The sequence below is a fragment of the Palaemon carinicauda genome, chromosome 18 (assembly GCF_036898095.1).
Source record: "Palaemon carinicauda isolate YSFRI2023 chromosome 18, ASM3689809v2, whole genome shotgun sequence".
NCBI classification, from domain to species: Eukaryota; Metazoa; Arthropoda; class Malacostraca; order Decapoda; family Palaemonidae; genus Palaemon; species Palaemon carinicauda.
Genome location: NC_090742.1, coordinates 29,940,803 through 29,963,171, shown reverse-complemented (window position 1 = coordinate 29,963,171; position 22,369 = coordinate 29,940,803). Strand labels below are relative to the sequence as shown.

The following is a 22,369-nucleotide window of genomic DNA, read 5'->3' as shown; positions in this document are numbered from 1 at the left end:
AGTCTTCGTTCTATAACCGAAGATCCAGACCAACTGTTACTATGTCCGGTAAGGAGTCTGAGGTGGTGTTTAAAAAGAACAACAAAAGCTCGCCCCCGTGTACAAGCGCTTTTCGTTAGCACGGGGAAGGTCAAGAGGAGGGTCACGAGGAATACTATTTCCTCTTGGATAAGGAAAGTAATTGAATACGCTTACAATCCAGACCCTCCTCTGTCCAACCGACCCAGAGCGCATGACGTCGGAGGCATTGCAACGTATCTGGCATTCAAGAAGAATTTTTCTGTGGCACAGGTAAGGCAAACGGGCGTGTGGAAGTGTCAGACGACCTTCACAGCCCACTACCTGAAAGACGTAACCACAGGAGCATGGAAACCTTTTCCATTGGTCCTGTGGTGGCCGCACAACAAGTGATCTAATGCCTCAAGCTCCTTGGTGGACAAGTAGCAGAGGGTTGAGGGCTGAGATTACCTGGGTTAGTCTGGGGTGAATGAAAAGAATGTCTGGCTCCCTTCTTTCTTTCACCTTCTCCCCCCCTGGGGAAACAGCTCCACAAGACTGCAGCATAGCTGACCTCACCCCTCTGCAGGTAAGATTCATTTCCCTTGTGCATCCTAAGTATTAATAGATACTTTGTTACGTCACAAATACCTCTTGAGGGAGGGTATTGGATATGTCTTAGAACTCATGCTTATCTTCGAGTTCCTACATAAAGTTAAGCCACAAGTCTCTCTCACTTAAGCTTCTGCAAGCCGCTATCATTGTGTTACCTTGTACCTACTTTGATTTTAGCGAGGGTAGGGTTCCTACTTATTAGATTAAAGATCAATTAGAGAGAACCCTGGGTCATAACCAAGGCCAGTTGGTAGGTCTTCCTCCCTCTTAAGAGTAAGTCACCCTATAAATAGCGGAAGGCTTGTATCTGTGTTGGAACAAATAACAAATTTGGAAATGATTTGTATTTTTCCTAACATACAAACCTGTAGCTATTTATACAAATTGGCCCACCACTCTGTCCCCATTGAAGTCCTGCCAGAAAGCAAAAGCGATTACTCAACCGACAGGTGTGAGTGAGCGGGGTAGCCGATCTACTCCACCCCCTTCCGCTAACTAGCGGATGGGGTCAGTTATCCCTCACTAAAATTGTCTTGGCTAGTTTTCAGCGTTGCCGAAAGTAATACCCTATAAATAGCTCCAGGTTTGTATGTTAGGAAAAATACAAATTATTTCCAAATTTGTTATCTTGTTAAACTTTATAATTTGAATGAACAATATGCAATATGTAATAAGATAACATTAAATATTCTTCTTATTTTTTCTTCAGGAAATTGATGAACAGCAAGACCAAAGAACAAGGAAAGAAAAAGGCTAACGCATTACTGACTGGTTTAAAATGGGTACAATGACAGAATACATTCAGACACTCTCAGAGAAGTTTTTGAGAATGTACCCAGTGAAGGATACAGAATTCAAAGTAAGATTCACTCATAATCTTTATTATTTACGGTACCATTACTTCTGAATACAGTTTCGATGAAAATTTGATTTGTAATCTTTTAAAGAGTTTCTTATAAACTACAAATCCTGAATGTGGAAAGGCTAACCTTGAAACTTAATTTAGTGAGTAGTAGTGGTTATCTGTGAGGAAGATAATATCCTGCAAATAGTACATTCACTGTCTCCTGGAAAAAGAACTTTGGTTTTACTAGCAACCACTGGACTGTGAACTTGGCCATTGTTTCATATTTTCACTTTACTCATTGCCTGGAAGCTCTATTATAAAGCAAAATTCCATTTAGGAATCAGCTTTTCTGTCAGTAACTGCTCATGAAGTAGTACTTTATGCTGAACAAAAGTTGATTCACATTGACTCATCAGAGCTAAATAAAATTGACTTAGACTGATGGAATTGGATAAAGAAAACAAAATATAGTACATGGGATAATTGGTGTAATTGCTAGTTGTCCTTTTTTACTTTGAGTCAAATTTGAGATAGAGCTATACGTTTTTGTCTATACAATAGATATTTTGATTACTTGGCCAGTACCAGTAAAAGTTAGAAGAATTATATTTGAAACTTATTTTTGTCACTACGTGTATTGTTATAACCTGCACAACTTGGTTAAACATAAACCTAAACCTATATCCGACAACTTGCTCAATGCAACAGCAGACTCTCAGTACTGTGTAATTAGCTTTGCAAGGTGTTCATGAAAATGTGATGATGGAAATACTTATTGCCAAGTGAAATTTCGTCTGTCTAGTAGTGCGTTTATGTAATAGGGGAATTGGTTTTTCTGTAATGATGACAATTTGGCAATGATACTACCCATATGTATCCCCTTGACATATATACTGTACATATAATTAGTTTGTGTAGTAGTTGTGTAAGGAAGGATTATTTGTCCCTACACCAAATACAAACCCTTTTGCTCTTTATTAGGGATATACTTTCAGGGAAGCTGGAAGACTAGCCATAAGACTTTTAGCAAGCTGAAACTACCCCACTGCTAGTTAGGGGGTGGTAGGTGTAGCCAGGTACCCTGCTCACACACACCTGTGTTCTCTCTCCACTTTTTTTCTGGCTCGGCTGAGAGTTGATGTTGTGTCTCTCCGCCTCCTAACTTTGTAAACTGCCATTTGACTGATACTGTCCTGTACTTTTTTGCTTTTTCATGTTTCAGGTGTGATAGCTTCTTTCTCCATTCATCATGCAAACCTCCGAGTGAAAGAGATGTGGGCGTCAGCGCAAGAAGTCTAAGAGGGATTCTTTACCTTCGGGGTCATCCTCGAAGTCAAAGAAACCTCGGACATCCTCTTTGACCCCCCAATCTCTTCTCGAAGCTCCTGCTCATTCGGTTTCCTCTGGAGACCGGTTGAACAGGAGTGTTGAAGAATTAATACCAGGTCAACCCTGTGGATCAAAGGACATTGTTGCTTTCCCTAGCATAGTGGCGCCACCCTTTCCCTCTGCAGCTATGCTGAGAGGAAGCGTACTCCGGCCTCTTCAGAGGTAGAGCTGGATCCCATGCCAAGAAGCGGCAAGTTTATTGTCCCTGAGAAGTTTCCCGAGTCTACCTACTGCCAGCGATGTTCAGCCGGTTCCAAGTCATTTGCCATTGTCTGTTGCATCTGCTGCCGCCGAAGACTGCACTTCTATCCGCCTTCTAAGTTCGCTCAGCGGAGGAGGAGTAAAGTCCAAGGCATGTTCCTGCTCCTCCGGGTGACCACCTTTTTCACTTGCGAGTTAGATCGTTCCCTGATGTTTTGCCGCTTCAGCGATCTTCTAGGCGTTGTCCCGCTTCTTCTCAGCTGTTCTCCAGTCCTTTGGAGCATTACTACAGTACCCTGCTGAGGATACTAATAACGAGTTCAACGCATGCCCTCGTCATCTCATCGTCTTCCTGCTGCTGACACTACGAGTTCTCGTCGCCACCCTAGAGGACGCTACACACCCTTGCTTCCCGACACTCGCCTTCACCCTAAAGCAGAAGGCAATACTATGACGACCCTCAAGATCTACACTCCTTTTGTTCTCTTTGCCCTCATTGACTCGCCAGCGTGTATCGTCATTTTACTTGTCATGTCTCTTCCAGAGACTACTCTCCTGCTCACCATTATTACTCAGCACGTGCCTACCCTTGTCACCCGCCAGAACATCCGAGTTGTCGGAACAGGGACAGTTTCTTTTCACGAGAGCTCACCAACACGCCACTTGTTACCTGATTACCACCATGTATCCAGACCCTTATTGCGTGATTGTTATCGTCATCCTGCTCATTCTTAGCTTGTACAGTCTTCTGTGTGTGACCTGCAGCCTGCTCATAACCTGCAGCCTGTGCATGATCGCCACTCTAGGCGTGACCACTATTCTTCGAGTGACCACAATTCTACGAATTAGCAAAGGTACATGATTCTGCTGCTGCCCATTCTCCATCTCACTCTTCCAAGCCAGAGTGAAAGGCAATGCCAGTGCGTATAAGATCAGGTAAGCTACCTCATTCCCCTCCTTTTCAGGTGCCGAAGCCATGAACTCCAAGGAGACGGTCTTCATCGCGCAGCCTCGCCAGCAAGATCCCTTTCCTTCCATCCTTCAAGAAGGCATCCTCGTGGTTCAACGCCTTGGTGAAGGCGGTGAGTTGGGTCATCTCAGGAGGAACCCCTACATCAAGCAGCCTTTAGTAGCCAGTACTCCGAAGATTCCGCTGGAGACATTGATGTCTTTTAGAGGGGAGGGAGGGGGAGAGGAAGGAGAGGGAGAGGGAGAGAGCTAACCAGCCAGCCATCCCTGTTAGGAAAGGAAATAAGTAAACTGCGAGAGAAGTCCACAATTTGGTCATAGCTGGATTAAAACTCATACAATACTGTGTAGTTTGCGGCCTTATGATGGAGAAGGCATGACTATTAGAATTAACTAATACCTGGTGTGACACTCTTAAAATTTTAGGTGCGATTCTCGGCAGCAAATTTACTTTTGAGAAACATTAGGTCAGTGTGTTCTCCCTGAATTCGACATTGGAGAAAGGGAGGAAATCCTTTCTCATGGTAACAAGACTTTAGAATTAATGCTAGGGCGTCCCCCGTAGGCGACGCGTTGGGTCCTTGCCTGATCCCCCCGAAAAATTGGCCAAGGATGACCTTCGATCAAAGGGATTAACCGGTGATGAAGTGTAGGACAGAGGTAGATGGAGTATGCTGGTCAGAAACATCAACCCCCTAATAAAAGTGGGAAAAGATGCAGACAAAGAAGAAGATGAAGATGATTAGGTCTGTGTCTTCTTCTGTTGTACAAGAAATTGGCTTATGGAGGAAGTCTTTCAAGATTTTTGGTGATCAATCTATTCTGAAGAATTGTTTTAATTCTTTCTTTCTACCTTGTTTTGAGTATTGTTCTGTCTGGTCTTCAGCTGCTGATTCTCATCTTGAGTTGTTGGACAGGAACTTACGGTCTATTAAATTTTTTATTACTGATCTAGGTATTAATCTGGCACCATCGTTCAATTAGTTTAAGTATGTTGCATAAGATTTTTTGTAACTCTGACCCTCCTTTACATATAGATCTTCCTAGACAGTTCCATCCTGTTTGTAATATTAGGCATGCAGATACTTCTAATAGTCAGGCCTTTTTCCATCATGAGGCTAAATACTATACAATATTCTAGAAGTTTTATTCCAGCCGTGACCAAGCTGGGTAACGATCTTCCTAATCGGGTAGTTGAATCAATAGAACTTGAAAAGTTCAAACTTGCACCAAATGTTTTTATGTTGAACAGGCTGGCATAAGTCTTTTTATTGTTTATATTTTAAATGTCTGTTTTAATGTTAATGTTTTTAAAATATTTTATTTTAAATATTTTATTTTAAATATTTTATTTTAATTGTTCATTACTTCTTATATCATTTATTAATTTCCTTATTTCCTTTCCTCCCTGGGCTATTTCTCCTTGTTGTTGCCCTTGGGCTTATAGCATCTTGCTTTTCCAACTAGGGTTGTAGTTTAGCTAGTAATGCTAATAATAATACAATAATGATAATACAAGCAGTATGGTACTGTCTGGGAAGATCTGAATGCAAAGAATGGTCATAGTTATGAATAATTTTATGTAACATGCATAAAGAACTAACTGAACAATGGTGGCAGATTAATATCTAGATCAGGAATAAGAAATGTAACAGACCACAAGTTGTTGTCCAACAAGTTAAGATGAGACTCAGCAGCTGAAGACCAGACAGGAGAACAATACTCAAAACAAGGCACAATGAAAAAATCAAAATACTTCTTCAGAATAGATTGATCACCAAAAATCTTAAAAGATTCCAGTTTTTTGTGCATTTGAAAAATAAACTTATCAAATGTGTTCTCAAAAGTAAATTTGTTATCAAGAATCACAACTAAAATTTTAAAGTCTTATAGAATTGAAGAAACTTTTTCAATGCTAAGATCTGGATGTGGAGGAGCCACTGTACTCGACTTACTTAAATCATACTTTAAATTTTGTTAGGGTTCAACCTCATACCCAATAAGTTGCACTATGCAATAATTTTCAATATTAAACTTACCCGATAATCATGTAGCTGTCAACTCCGTTGCCCGACAGAATTCTATGGAGGGATACGCCAGCTATCACAATACTAGAAGGGGGTGTATTTACCAGCGCCACCTGTGGCCAGGTACTCAAGTACTTCTTGTTGACACCTCCTCAATTATTCCTCTGTCGTGCTTCCGGCAAGACGTTCTGGGATACGCTTATGTTCTTGGAGTATTTTCACGACTTTGGTGAAGTATTTCTCTTTGATTTCGGCTGTCGCTTTACTGGAAAACTTCTATATTAGCTTAGTTAGCTTTTGGAATTAATTTGATTAATTTTGGTGACGAGAGAGTATGAACTCTCGTTCACCTTTCAATGGCCGACCCTTCCCTTAGACGGAAGTGTTGGTGTCTAAGAGAGTATAGACTCTCTTTCTTAATTTTGCTTAACAAAAGTTATAGATTTATTTTATATCTCTCCGCCTCTTATAGGCCTCTTCGATTAACTTCCTTTTATTATAAACTCATTAAAATTAATTTTTATATTTGTTTATATTCGACCTTCCTAATAGTAGGCGGTCTTTTACCGAAGTTAATAAACTTTGAGCCCGTCATTTCGGTTTTACCTGTTAACATATTATGCTTTTTCCGCCACAGAGTTTGAAAGATTTTCTTTGACAGTCTCGTACTGTTTTCAAAGCTGAACTAACGTTTTGTTTTGTCTCTGCAGTTGTTGACGTTCAGAACGTTCAACTTGCACTCTATCGTTACGATAGAGAAAGAATGTTCACGGTTTCACGTTGCAGTAAGAGTAACCGTGTCTAGCGTTTTGTTCATTCTTTCTTAACTTAATGGTTTTGATCCTAATAAAGGAACTTTTCAGTTTTTTTCCTTTAACAATAATATGTTTTAACGATATATATGATTGGGCTCTTCTCTCAGGTTCTAAGTCAAGAGAGAGAGAGAGAGAGAGAGATAGAGACGGAGGGAGAAAGAGGATAAACGTTTCATTCAAGCCTGCCAGGCGTACGAGTAACGTCGTTATCGTTTTTTTTTTTTTTGCTCTTCTCCCTAGTCTCTTTAGGGGAAGAAACTAAACGTTTCTAGAGTGATCTAGTGTTTAGTCTCTTTCCAACCACTGATTTATTTTTCATTAGATTTTTCTGTTACATTGTAATTCTGTTTTCGCAATTACTAACTTTGAGAAAGGATAGAATTGCGTATTTCAGGTACAAACCACTTAAAGTTTCGAGTTCAGTGAAATAAGTGCAAACAGAAATCAAAGTGATAAGTGATTAGTGCGTGAGGGTACTTTTGTGCGCGCCAGTCGTCCTCCCAGTCCGGGACCTCTTGCAAGCTCCCAAGCCCAGGGGAGAAGCAATGTCGAAGGGCATAAGGGTTCAGCAGGCCTTGATCGGCGCACAGAAGTATTCTCGGTGGTTGTGGGCGTGTCTTACCGAGACCGTCACTCCCACCCGCAGACGATTGAGCCCTTATTTTGCTCGTCTGCAGAAGAGATTAGGGGAGAAAATAAAGGCAGAGTAACGCTGGTCTCAGGTCTCAAGACTTCTTAAACGTTAAGTCCAGACCTATGCCAGACGTACGAAGTTAAAGTTTCAACCCGAATGCAGTCATTGGGTTAGCTCTGACTCTCCTCAGTCATCAGTTGATTACACTCCGACTAAGAGGAGTAAGGTTCTGCCACAACAGATCTCTGCTGTTAAGGCTTTACCTCAGCAGAACTTAGTGTCTGCCGACCCCAAGTTAACTCTACTGCAGTCCATTCAGTCACAACTTTCGGTCTTGATGCGTGAGTGTCGGGCTGAGAGTGTTGCACCGCCTGCACTCCCTCCACCTGTTCTCGCTGCACCTGTGCTCGCCCAGCCTGCACCTGCTCCGCCTGTGCTCGCCCAGCCTGCACCTGCTCCGCCTGGTCGCAGCACCATCTGCCAGGCGTACGATGTTGTGAACTCTACTACAGTCCATGCAAGCACAGCTTTCGGACTTGATGAGTGAGTGTCGGGCTGAGAGTGTTGCTCCTCCGCCTCCGCCTACACTCCCTCCTCCTACACTCGCTCCGCCTGATCACAGTACCATCTGCCAGGCGTACGATGTTGTGGACTCTACTACAGTCCATGCAAGCACAGCTTTCGGACTTGATGAGTGAGTGTCGGGCTGAGAGTGTTGCTCCTCCGCCTCCGCCTACACTCCCTCCTCCTACACTCGCTCCGCATGATCACAGTACCATCTGCCAGGCGTATGATGTTGTGGACTCTACTACAGTCCATGCAAGCACAGCTTTCGGACTTGATGCGTGAGTGTCGGGCTGAGAGTGTTGCACCTCCTGCACTCCCTCCACCTGTTCTCGCTGCACCTGTGCTCGCCCAGCCTGCACCTGCTCCGCCTGTGCTCGCCCAGCCTGCACCTGCTCCGCCTGGTCGCAGCTCCATCTGCCAGGCGTACGATGTTGAACCACTTTCGGAGTTTGCTGTTCACAGTGTTGTTCAGCCTCAGCCTTCTTTAAGGCAACCCTTGCTTTGGGATCAGGAGAGTTACACTCTTCCTCCTCCTCCCCTTGCTGCTCCACCAGTGGTGCAACTCTCGGTTGGGGTACAACAACCTCTCCCCTCCGTGAGTCTGTCTGCTCAACCAGCGCTGCACCGAGTTCAACCCTCATCTAGGCAAGCTCATCTACACCATGCACTTGCGCCTCAGGAGCCTCAGCTTGCTAGAACTTTACCTTGTTCTGCGCAGCCTCAACCTTCTCATGCTCCACTCATCTCTCAGGAACAGGAACGGACTACTCCGCCTCCGTCCTCCGCTCAGCTGGTGCAATCCTTGGGTGCTACTCTTGCTAGGAGTCAACCTCCTTCACCCTTGCACCTGCCTTCTGCTCCGTCTGTTGTTCAGCCTAGGCAGTCTGAACCTCAGGTTTTCCCTCAAGTTGAGGAAACCTCTGTTGTTGTTCCAGCTCGTTCTGACTCTGCTGTTCAGCATACCATGGTTTAAACCCCATGCAAGCATGCATAAAGCACTCTAGCACTGGTCATGGAATTTCTGAGAAATGTTAAACGCCATGCACACGCTCTGCTTTCCTTTCAGCAGGCTCTGCTTACAGCAGGCTCTACTTACTACATGCTCAGCATTCAGCATGCTCTGCATTCAGCATGCTCTGCATACAACATGCTCTGCATACAGCATGCTCTGCTTTCAGCATGCTCTGCATACAACATGCTCTACATACAGCATGCTCTGCATACAGCATACTCTGCATACATCATGCTCTGCATACCTTACCGCATGCTTCTCAACACATCTTGGGTTGTTGCCAACTCACTAGACTGTCAAGCAGTTTCATAACGTTGCCTTCTAGTCTGCTGCTTTGCACCAGTGAACCCTCACTCAGAGAACTTAGCTTTTCTAGGATAAGGTCCCTGTAGATGAGAAAGTTCTTTTCTCCCTCCTTCTGATATTCCCTTGAGGACTCTGTCATTTGGAGGGAGCCTTTAGCTGCATAACCTCTTATGGACTTTTATTTAAGCATAACATGCTTACAGGGAAGGTAATGGTTACACTTCAGCCGCTAATCCCGTCTGTTACCACACCTGCTCCCATAGACCTTGAGCTGTGTTGCATGACATGCAGTCCAAGCTTAGTCCTTGTTAGAGGATTTTTTGTTTACGGAGTCAATGTGTCACGGGGAAGACGTTCAACAACCAACAGAAGGGACTTGTTGTGACGCAGTGGGCAACCTCAGCAACCCGTTAAGGAGTTGTCTGTACGACCCAGACAGTCTAGACAGATTCGGGTTGTCACTGTACTTCCTCGCTTGCCCATGATTGACAGTTTACAGACTGTGCAGCAGTATCATGATCTTGTGTCCGGCTCCGTCAGACGACTGGCTTTTAAGAGCTCCCTCAAGTCGTCGCTGTCTGGAGATTTTCAAATGGACTATGGATCTGACCAAGGAACTGGGCCTCCTGGTCAATTTTGAGGAGTCTCAGCTCGTTCCATCCCAGACCATTGTCTCCTTGGGTATGGATCTTCAGAGTCGAGCTTTTCGGACTTGTCCGTCGGCCCCAAGGATCTTCCAAGCCCTAGAATGCATCCAGAGCATGCTGAGAAGGAACCGATGCTTAGTCAGGCAGTGGATGAGTCTAACAGGGACACTTTCATCGCTGGCCCTGTTCATCGAGTTAGGGAGACTCCACCTCCGCCCCCTTCAGTATCATCTAGCTGCTCACTGGATAAAGGACATGACGCTAGAGACGGGCTCAGTTCCTGTTTCCGAAGAGATGAGGTCTACTCTAACGTGGTGGAAGAACAGCATTCTTCTCAAGGAAGGTCTACCATTGGCTGTTCAGTCCTCCGACCACCGTCTCTTCTCGGACGCATCGGACACGGGCTGGGGTGCGACACTGGACGGACAGGAATGCTCGGGAACATGGAATCAGGAGCAAAGGACACTTCACATCTATTGCAAGGAGTTGTTGGCAGTTCATTTGGCCTTGATAAACTTCAAGTCCCTCCAGCTTAACAAGGTGGTGGAGGTGAACTCCGACTACACCACAGCCTTGGCTTACATCTCCAAGCAGGGAGGGACTCATTCGAGGAAGTTGTTCGAGATCGCAAGGGACCTCCTCATTTGGTCAAAAGATCGAAAGCTCACGCTGGTAACGAGGCTCATTCAGGGCGATATGAATGTCATGGCAGATCGCCTCAGCCGGAAGGGTCAGGTCTTCCCCACAGAGTGGACCCTTCACAAGAATGTTTGCAGCAGACTTTGGGCCCTGTGGGGTCAGCCAACCATAGATCTATTCGCTACCTCGATGACCAAGAGGCTCCTCTTGTATTGTTCTCCGATTCCAGACCCAGCAGCAGTTCGCGTGGATGCCTTTCTGCTGGATTGGTCCCATCTTAACCTGTATGCATTCCCGCCGTTCAAGATTGTCAACAGGGTACTTCAGAAGTTCGCCTCTCACAAAGGGACACGGCTGACGTTGGTTGCTCCCCTCTGGCCCGCGAGAGAATGGTTCACTGAGGTACTGCAATGGCTGGTCGACGTTCCCAGGACTCTTCCTCCTGGAGTGGACCTTCTGCGTCAACCTCACGTAAAGAAGGTACACCCAACCTCCACGCTCTTCGTCTGACTGCCTTCAGACTATCGAAAGACTCTCAAGAGCTAGAGGCTTTTCGAAGGAGGCAGCCAGAGCGATTGCCAGAGCAAGGACGACATCCACTCTCAGAGTCTATCAGTCTTTATGGGAAGTCTTCCGAAGCTGGTGCAAGGCCAATGCAGTTTTCCTCAACCAGTACCAATGTAACCCAGATTGCTGACTTCCTGTTACATCTAAGGAACGTAAGCTCCCTATCAGCTCCTACGATCAAGGGTTACAGAAGTTTGTTGGCAGCGGTTTTCCGCCACAGAGGCTTGGATCTTTCCTCCAACAAAGATCTACAGGACCTCCTTAGGTCTTTTGAGACCTCAAAGGAACGTCGGTTGTCCACTCCAGGCTGGAATCTAGACGTGGTCCTAAGGTTCCTAATGTCATCAGGATTTGAACCGCTCCAATCAGCCTCTTTTAAGGACCTCACATTAAAAAACTCTTTTCCTCGTGTGCTTAGCAACAGGTAAAAGAGTAAGTGAGATCCACGCCTTCAGCAGGAACATAGGTTTCACATCTGAAACGGCTACATGTTCCTTACAGCTCGGTTTTTTGGCTAAAAACGAGCTTCCTTCCCGTCCTTGGCCTAAGTCGTTCGAGATCCCAAGCCTGTCCAACATGGTGGGGAACGAACTGGAGAGAGTACTTTGCCCAGTTAGAGCTCTTAAGTACTATCTAAAGGTCAAAACCATTACGAGGACAATCAGAAGCCTTATGGTGTGCTATCAAGAAGCCTTCTCTACCAATGTCTAAGAACTCAGTTTCTTACTACATCAGGCTTCTGATTAGAGAAGCAAATTCTCATCTGAAGGAAGAAGACCTTGCTTTGCTGAAGGTAAGGACACATGAAGTGAGAGCTGTGGCTACTTCAGTGGCCTTCAAACAGAACCGTTCTCTGCAGAGTGTTATGGATGCAACCTATTGGAGAAACAAGTCAGTGTTCGCATCATTCTATCTCAAAGATGTCCAGTCTCTTTACGAGTACTGCTACACCCTGGGTCTATTCGTAGCAACGAATGCAGTAGTAGGCGAGGGCTCAGCCACTACATTCCCATAATCCCATAACTTTTTAACCTTTCTCTTGAATACTTTTTATGGGTTGTACGGTCGGCTAAGAAGCCTTCCACATCCTTGTTGATTTGGCGGGTGGTCAATTCTTTCTTGAGAAGCGCCAAGGTTAAAGGTTGTGATGAGGTCCTTTAGTATGGGTTGCAGCCCTGTATACTTTAGCACCTTTGAGTTGATTCAGCCTCCCAAGAGGAACGCTGCGCTCAGTAAGGAAGACGATCTTATTAAAGGCAGAGTAACGGTTCAAGTCGACTTCCTTACCAGGTACTTATTATTTCATTGTTATTGTGGATAACTGATTATATGAAATATGGGATACTTAGCTATCCTTTAATCTTGTACACTGGTTTTCACCCACCCCCCTGGGTGTGAATCAGCTACATGATTATCGGGTAAGTTTAATATTGAAAAATGTTATTTTTATTAATAAAATAAATTTTTGAATATACTTACCCGATAATCATGATTTAATCGACCCTCCCTTCCTCCCCATAGAGAACCAGTGGACCGAGGAATAATTGAGGAGGTGTCAACAAGAAGTACTTGAGTACCTGGCCACAGGTGGCGCTGGTAAATACACCCCCTTCTAGTATTGTGATAGCTGGCGTATCCCTCCATAGAATTCTGTCGGGCAACGGAGTTGACAGCTACATGATTATCGGGTAAGTATATTCAAAAATTTATTTTATTAATAAAAATAACATTTTTAGCTAGATCTCTATCAAGGGATTCTGGAACCCAAGATCTACATTCAAGAGATGGAGTTGAAGCGAAGAGAGTAGCATCATCTCGATATGCAACAAGCTTGTGTATATAGTATGAAAAGTAATGGGCCAAGAACATTACCCTTAGGAACACCAGATATCACATTCCCATACTCACTATAGTGCCCAACAACAACTCTCTACAATCTCCTCATCATCATCTCTTCCTATGCCTATTGATGCAAAGGATCTTGGTTAGATTTCGCCAGTCGTCTTTATCTTGAGCTTCTAATTCAATACCTGGAGAGTAGTGGTCTTTTGTCCCTTGAGTGCTCTGCAGTGCTGTCTGAAGAAGACCTGACATGTCAGTCCTGTGTGTCAGCGACTCTTCCTTAGTACGGGCAGAACCAAGAAAGAGGTATCTAGAACATGATCTCTTTCTGTTTTGGAGAGTTAATCTGGAATGCATAGGCCTTGACTGCTGAGAGAGTCTGGGTTCCAGCTAGGACCAGAACTTGTGAAGTCAGGGGCTGGGCTCCAACCTTGTCTTCAAGAAGAAACTTTCAGTCGGCCAGAAAGTGAAGGCTGGGTTGTGTGTGCTTCAGACCATTTTCATGGCCCTTATCCTATAGGAATACCCCCAAAACCCTGGATGCCATGGTCTTGTGGTGGTTGTTCAAGTAGGGGTGTAGCTAGCCAAGATCACTTATAGGACAGTAAATATCTTGTTTATAGTAACATATAAATATAAGTCTGGAATGGAGGTGGAAAAACTAGCTCTTCTCCATTCTTGCTGCCCCTATCCTAGGGACTAAGCGATCAAAGTTTTATTTGCTGGATCCAACTTGATGATGGTAAACTACACTTCTGATATTAATTCTTTATAATCTAAAGAAGCTCTCTTCCATCCTCCCTAGACGAGGGGGAGGATAGTGGAATATATACCAACCTGTCAGTCTCTTCACTCATAACCATTCGTCTCAGGATTGAGAGGGGGTGGTTGAGAAGGGAAGTATAATATAAAGAACTCCAGTTTGTATAGCTAGGAAAATACAAATGACTTTAAAAATTTGTGATTAGTTCCTACAAAATATACAAACCATCATTCTTTATGTAAGGAGAGATTATGCTTGGTGAGTCAGCAATTGCCTAGAACTAAACTGGTAGGTTCTTTTCCTTCCCTAGAAATTTCAATCTACCTTGTCACATACGGGAGCAAAAGTGATGACTTATTCAACCTCCTATATGTCTATCATTGGGATGAATGGGCTGATAGGGCCTGGCTTGTCCAGAAAGATTGGTACTTGGTCAAAGGAAGGATCCCTTTCCCCCAAGGGGGATCACAGTCCGGAATAATATACCTAGCATATGATGACCAAAGGGTTGGTATATATTCCACTATCCTCCCCCTCGTCTAGGGAGGATGGAAGAGAACTTCTTTAGGTTATAGAGAATTAATATCAGAAGTGTAGTTTACCATCATCAAGTTGGATCCAGCAAATAAAACTTTGTTTTCAATATTAATCTTACCCGATAATCATGTAGCTGTCAACTCTGTTGCCGACAGAAATCTACGGTCGGGATACGCCAGTGATCGCTATACAGGTGGGGGTGAACACCACAGCGCCATCTGTGGTCAGGTACTCCAGTACTTCTTGTCAACACCACCTCAATTTTTCCTCTGTCGTGCCTCCGGCTAGACCTACATGGATACGCTGTTGATTCTGGAGTTTTTGCTCACGATTTGGTGATGTATTTGCTCTAGAGTTTAGCTTTCGCTATTCAGGAAGTTTTATCATTAGCTTAGCTAGCTTTTGGAATTAATTTGATTAATTATGGTGACGAAGAGAGTATGAACTCTCTTTCACTTTTAAATGGCCGACCCTTCCCTTAGACGGAAGTGTTGGTGTCTAAGAGAGTATAGACTCTCTTTCTTAATTTTGCTTAACAAAAGTTATAGATTTATTTTATATCTCTCCGCCTTTTATAGGCCTCTTCGATTAACTTCCTTTTATTATAAACTTATTAAAATTAATTTTTATATTTGTTTATATTCGACCTTTCCTAATAGTAGGCGGTCTTTTCTTGGTACCGAAGTTAATTAACATTGAGCCCGTCATTTCGTTTTTACCTGTTAACATATTATGCTATTTTAATGTTTTTGAAAAAATTTCTTTGATAGTCTCGTACTGTTTTCAAAGTTGAACTAACGTTTTGTTTTGTCTCTGCAGTTGTTGACGTTCAGAACGTTCAACTTGCGCTCTATCGTTACGATAGAGAGAGAATTTTCACGGTGTCACGTTGCAGTAAGAGTAAACCGATTCTAGCGTTTTGTTCATTCTTTCTTAGCTTAATGGTTTTAATTCTAATAAAGGAACTTTTTATTTGGGAAATCTTTCAGTTTTTTTCCTTTAACAATAATATGTTTTAACGATATATATGATTGGGCTCATCTCTCAGGTTCTAAGTCAAGAGAGAGAGAGAGAGAGATAGAGACGGAGGGAGAGAGAGGAGGATAAACGTTTCGTTCAAGCGAGTAACGTTGTTATCGTTTTTGCTCTTCTCCCTAGTCTCTTTAGGGGAAGAAGGTAAACGTTTCTAGAGTTTTATTCTTGTTCTCAAGCTTTATGCGGTGAGAGATTTTAAACGTAGTTTATTTGATCTAGTGTTTAGTCTCTTTCCAGCCACTGAATTATTTATCTTTCATTATATTTTTCTGTTACATTGTAATTCTGTTTTCGCAATTACTAACTTTTAAGGAAGGATAGAATTGCGTGTTTCAGGTACAAACCACTTAAAGTTTCGAGTTCAGTGAAATAAGTGCAAACAGAAAATCAAAAGTGATAAAGTGATAAGCGCAAAGTGTTACAGTGTTGCGTTCGAGGGTTCGTCTGTTCGTGCCAGTTGTTCGCCTAGTCTGGGACCTCTTACAAGCTCCCAAGCCCAGGGGAGAAGTAATGTCGAAGGACTTATGGGTTCAGCAGGCCTTGATCGACGAACAGACGTTTCCCTCCGTGGTTTCGGGTGTATCTACACACGTTGCCGACGTGATCACCCCACCCACACAAAGACGAGAGAGCCCTTTTATTCCTCGTCTGCGGAAGAGGTTTCTCGCAGAAACCATGGACCAAATCTTGCAGCTTTTAAGTGCAAGTCGGTCCCTTCCGCGCAAGTCCAACTCCTAGGTGTAGCCATTAGCACTGGGTCAGTTCGGACTTGCTGCAGTACGACAACTGCACACCTCCCAGAGAGGCGAGGTGGTATCGCAACAGGCAGTAGCTCCGTCTGTTGCCGCACCAGCTGTTTTAGACCCTCAGTCTCAACGGACAGTAGCTCCGTTTGTTGTTGTCTTTCTTAAACTCTAGTGGTCTATGCTGCAGACAATGCAGTCTCAACTTGCGGTGTTGATGCAGGAGTTTCAGGCAGAGAAGGTTAACACACCTCCTCCTGCGAGCGCTCCTCCACCTCTACGCAGTCCAGCCTGCCAGACGTATGATGTTGAGGTTCCTCAAGCTACCTCCATGCGTGAGCTGCCGCATTGGGAGTTGCCAGATACCAGCTCTGTGCAGCAACCTCCACTTTCCTTGAGGCAGGAGCCTCTTGCCACGCGGCAACCTCCTCAACACTTGAGGCAGGAGCCTTATGCTTTGCAGCAACCTCCTCTACCCTTGAGGTAGGAGCCTCATGCGTTGCGACTACCTCCTCCATCCTCGAGGCAACAACCTCTTGCGGTGCGACAACCTCCACCATCCTCGAGGCAGCAACCTCAACTCCACCTCTGCGCAGTCCACCCTGCCAGACGTATGATGTTGAGGTTCCTCAACCTACCTCCACGCGTGAGCTGCCGCATTGGGAGTTGCCAGATACCAACGCTATGCAGCAACCTCTTGCGTTGCGGCAACCTCCACCATCCTTGAGGCAGCAACCTCAACTCTTGCGGCAGCCACCTCCACTCTTGAGGCAAGAACCTCAACTCTTGAGGCAAGAGCCTCAACTCTTGAGGAACCTCATGCTATGAGGCAGCCGCCTCAACGCATGCAGCAACCGCATTCTTCACAGCATGAGCCTCTCTCTGCGCAGCTACCTCCTCAACCCTTGAGGCTGACGCAACTCTTGAGGCAGGAACCTCACAGGAGCCTCATGCTATGCGGCATCCTCCTCAAACCATGAGGCAGGAGCCTCATGCTATGCGGCATCCTCCTCAACCCATGAGGCAGGAGCCTCATGCTATGCGACATCCTCCTCTACCCATGAGGCAGCCTCATGCTATGCGGCATCCTCCTCAACCCATGAGGCAGGAGCCTCATGCTATGCGGCATCCTCCTCAACCCATGAGGCAGGAGTCTCATGCTATGAGGAGCCTCATGCTATGCGGCATCCTCCTCAAACCATGAGGCAGGAGCCTCATGCTATGCGGCAACCGCCTCAACCCATGAGGCAGGAGCCTCATACTATGCGGCATCCTCCTCAACGCATGCGGCATAAGCCTCTTCCCTTGCAGCTTGAGCCTCATCCCATGCAGCATGAGCCTCATCCCATGCAGCATGAGCCTCATACCATGCAGCATGAGCCTCATCCCATGCAGCATGAGCCTCATCCCATGCAGCATAAGCCGCACGCCATGCAACATGCTCTGCTTACCTTACAGCATGCTCTACATACAGCATGCTCTGCATACAGCATGCTCTGCATACAGCATGCTCTGCATACCTTACCGCATGCTTCTCAGTCACACATCTTTGGTTGTTGCCAACTCACTAGACTGTCAAGCAGTTTCATAACGTTGCCTTCTAGTCTGCTGCTTTTGCACCAGTGAAACCCTCACTGAGAGAACTTAGCTTTTCTCGGATATGGTTCCTGTAGATGAGAAAGTGCTATTCTCCCTCCTTCTGATATTCCCTTGAGGACTCTGTCATTTGGAGAGGAGCCTTTAGCTGCGTAGCCTCCTATGGACTTTTATTTAAGCATAACATGCTTCCAGGGAAGGTAATGGTTCCACTTCAGTCGCTAACCCCGTCTGTTACCACACCTGCTCCCATAGACCTTGAGCTGTGTTGCAAGACATGCAGTCCAAGCTTAGTCCTTGTTAGAGAATTTTTTGTTTACGGAGTCAGTGTGTCACTGGGAAGACGTTCAACAACCAGCAGAAGTGACTTGTTGTGACGCAGTGCGGCAACCTCAGCAACCCGATAAGGAGTTGTCTGTACGACCCAGACAGTCTAGACAGCTTCGGGTTGTCACTGTACTTCCTCGCTTCCCCATGGTTGACAGTTCACAGATTGTGCAGCAGTACCATGATCTTGTGTCCGGCTCCGTCAGACGACTAGCTTTTAAGAGCTCCCACAAGTCGTCGCTGTCTGGAGATTCTCAGATGGACTATGGATCTGACCAAGGAACTGGGCCTCCTGGTCAATTTTGAGGAGTCCCAGCTCGTCCCATCCCAGACCATTGTCTACCTGGGTATGGATCTTCAGAGTCGAGCTTTTCGGGCTTTTCCGTCGGCCCCAAAGATCTACTAAGCCCTAGTTTGCATCCAGAGCATGCTGAGAAGGAACCGATGCTCAGTCAGGTAGTGGATGAGTCTAACAGGGACACTTTCATCGCTGGCCCTGTTCATCGAGTTAGGGAGACCCCACCTCCGCCCCCTTCAGTATCATCTAGCGGCTCACTGGATAAAGGACATGACGCTAGAGACGATCTCAGTTCCTGTTTCCGAAGAGAGGAGGTCTACTCTCACGTGGTGAAAGAACAGCTTTCTTCTCAAAGAAGTCTACCTTTGGCTGTTCAGAAACCCGACCGCCGTCTCTTCTCTGACGCATCAGACACGGGCTGGGGTGCGACTTTGGACGGACAGGAATGCTCGGGAACATGGAATCAGGAGCTAAGGACACTTCACATCTTTTGCAAGGAGCTGTTGGCGGTTCATCTGGCCTTGATAAACTTCAAGTCCCTCCAGCTTAACAAGGTGGTGGAGGTGGACTCTGACAACACCACAGCCTTGGCTTACATCTCCAAGCAGGGAGGACTCATTCGTGGAAGTTGTTCTAGATCGCAAGGGACCTCCTCATCTGGTTAAAAGATCGAAAGCTCACGCTGGTAACGAGGTTCATTCAGGGCGATATGAATGTCATGGCAGATCGCCTTAGCCGGAAGGGTCAGGTCATCCCCACAGAGTGGACCCTTCACAAGAATGTTTGCAGCAGACTTTGGGCCCTGTGGGGTCAGCCAACCATATATCTGTTCGCTACCTCGATAACCTAGAGGCTCCCGTTGTATTGTTCTCCGATTCCAGACCCAGCAGCAGTTCACGTGGATGCTTTTCTGCTGGATTGGTCCCATCTCGACCTGTATGCATTCCCGCCGTTCAAGATTGTCAACAGGGTACTTCAGAAGTTCGCCTCTCGCAAAGGGACACGGCTGACGTTGGTTGGCTCCGCTCTGGCCCGCGAGAGAATGGTTCATAGAGGTACTGCAATGGCTGGTCGACATTCCCAGGACTCTTCCTCTAGGAGTGGACCTTCTACGTCTACCTCACGTAAAGAAGGTACATGCAAACCTCCACGCTCTTCGTCTGACTGCCTTCAGTCTTTCGAAAGACTCTCAAGAGCTAGGGGCTTTTCGAAGGAGGCAGCCAGAGCGATTGCCAGAGCAAGGAGGACATCCACTCTCAGAGTCTATCAGTCTAAAGGGGAAGTCTTCCGAAGCTGGTACAAGGCGAATGCAGTTTCCTCATCCAGTACCACTGTAACCCAGATTGCTGACTTCCTGTTACATCTAAGGAACGTAAGATCCCTTTCAGCTCCTACGATTAAGGGTTACAGAAGTATGTTGGCAGCGGTTTTCCGCCACAGAGGCTTGGATCTTTCCACCAACAAAGATCTACAGGACCTCCTTAGGTCTTTTAAGACCTCAAAGGAACGTCGGTTGTCCACTCCAGGCTGGAATCTAGACGTGGTCCTAAGGTTCCTTATGTCATCAAGATTTGAACCTCTCCAATCAGCCTCTTTTAAGGACCTCACATTAAAAACTCTTTTCCTCGTGTGCTTGACAACAGCTAAAAGAGTAAGTGAGATCCACGCCTTCAGCAGGAACATAGTTTTCACATCTGAAACGGCTACATGTTCCTTGCAGCTCGGTTTTTTGCTAAAACGAGCTTCCTTCACGTCCTTGGCCTAAGTCGTTCGAGATCCCAAGCCTGTCCAACTTGGTGGGGGACGAACTGGAGAGAGTACTTTGCCCAGTTAGAGCTCTTAGGTACTATCTAAAAAGGTCATAACCTTTACGAGGACAATCAGAAGCCTTTTGGTGTGCTATCAAGAAGCCTTCTCTTCCAAGGTCTAAGAACTCAGTTTCTTACCTATTCAGGCTCCTGATTAGGGAAGCACATTCTCATCTGAAGGAAGAAGACCTTGCTTTGCTGAAGGTAAGGACACATGAAGTGAGAGCTGTGGCTACTTCAGTGGCCCTCAAACAGAACCGTTCTCTGCAGAGTGTTATGGATGCAACCTATTGGAGAAGCAAGTCAGTGTTCGCATCATTCTATCTCAAAGATGTTCAGTCTCTTTACGAGAACTGCTACACCCTGGGACCATTCGTAGCAACGAATGCAGTAGTAGGCGGGGGCTCAGCCACTACATTCCCATAATCCCATAACCTTTTTAACCTTTCTCTTGAATACTTTTTATGGGTTGTACGGTCGGCTAAGAAGCCTTCCACATCCTTGTTGATTTGGCGGGTGGTCAATTCTTTCTTGAGAAGCGCCGAGGTTAAAGGTTGTGATGAGGTCCTTTAGTATGGGTTGCAGCCCTTTATACTTCAGCACCTAAGAGTCGTTCAGCATCCTAAGAGGACCGCTACGCTCAGTAAGGAAGACGTACTTAATAAAGGCAGAGTAATGGTTCAAGTCGTCTTCCTTACCAGGTACTTATTTATTTTATGTTATTTTTGAATAACTAATAAAATAAAATACGGGATACTTAGCTTCTTTGTTAACATATATGCTGGTCTCCACCCACCACCCTGGGTGTGAATCAGCTACATGATTATCGGGTAAGATTAATATTGAAAAATGTTATTTTCATTAGTAAAATAAATTTTTGAATATACTTACCCGATAATCATGATTTAATTGACCCACCCTTCCTCCCCATAGAGAACCAGTGGACCGAGGAAAAAATTGAGGTGGTGTTGACAAGAAGTACTGGAGTACCTGACCACAGATGGCGCTGTGGTGTTCACCCCCACCTGTATAGCGATCGCTGGCGTATCCCGACCGTAGATTTCTGTCGGCAACAGAGTTGACAGCTACATGATTATCGGGTAAGTATATTCAAAAATTTATTTTACTAATGAAAATAACATATCGCTTAGTCCCTAGGATAGGGGCAGCAAGAATGGAGAAGAGCTAGTTTTTCCACCTCCATTCCAGACTTATATTTATATGTTACTATAAACAAGATATTTTCAATATTTAACTTAGCCGGTGATTATAATAGCTGCAGCTCTGCTGCTCGACAGAAAACTCTACGTAAAAAATCCGCCAGCGATCGCTATGCAGGTAGGGGGTGTACTTCAACAGCGCCATCTGTCGTCCAAGTACCCAGTACTCATTGTAAACAAAGAACTCAATTTTCTCTCTGTCGTGCTACCGGCAAGACCTACTAATTCGCTGTTGCTAACTGGATTTGTTTTCACAACTATTTGGTGAAGTACACTTTTCTAGTTTTGAGCTTTCGCTGTGCAGGCTTTCTCTTCAATAAATCCTTGCATTCTTTTTTTGATATCGGATTATTTGTTGATGACTTTGGATAGTTTTTGAATTCCCCTTTGACCAATTCAAAATGGCTGACCCTTCTCAAGTCCCAAAATTCAGGAAGTGTAATGCTAGGGACTGTTCAAGGCGTCTTCCGAAGGCCTCTATCGATCCTCACACCGTTTGTTCCAATTGTCGGGATAAAACCTGTCAATTGGAAGATCGATGTGAGGAATGCGTTGGGCTTTCGGAATTCGATTTTATCGAATTCCAAAAATATACACGTAGGCTAGAGAGAGATAGAGTCAGGAGAAGTTCATCTCGTTCTGTTGATTTTTCCTCTCCTCATGCCCCACAACCTATTCCTTCCCCTGTAGTGGTTGCTCCTAATCCCCCTTCGGGCACTCAGGAACCTTCGATGGCTGATATGATGCGTGCCATCCAAGCTCTGGGTGAGAGAGTTGAGTCCCTGGCTAGTGACCGTAACCAGCTCATGGCGGACGTCAAGGAGCTGAAGTGTAAGAGTGCAGTGGGAAGTGATAAAGTGAGTGATAGTGTTGTGGATAGTGTTGCGCTTGAGGGTTCGTCTGTTCGTGCCTGTCGTCCTCCTAGTCCGGGACCTCTTGCAAGCTCCCAAGTCCAGGGGAGAAGCAAT

General features: G+C 45.3%; 1 protein-coding gene across 4 annotated transcripts in view; it reads left to right on the top strand.

Moving 5' to 3' along the window:
• LOC137657745 (protein-lysine N-methyltransferase EEF2KMT-like) overlaps positions 1 to 22,369 on the top strand; it is a 320,088-nt gene that overhangs the window by 24,034 nt on the left and 273,685 nt on the right. For all 4 annotated transcript variants that reach the window (XR_011047197.1, XM_068392218.1, XM_068392217.1 and 1 more), the window contains exon 2: positions 1,322 to 1,471. Coding sequence is in view for 3 of the 4 variants with exons in the window: in XM_068392218.1 (XP_068248319.1) it covers positions 1,391 to 1,471 (81 nt within the window). In the remaining variant the exon portion in view is untranslated. The remainder of the gene's footprint in view (positions 1 to 1,321; positions 1,472 to 22,369) is intronic.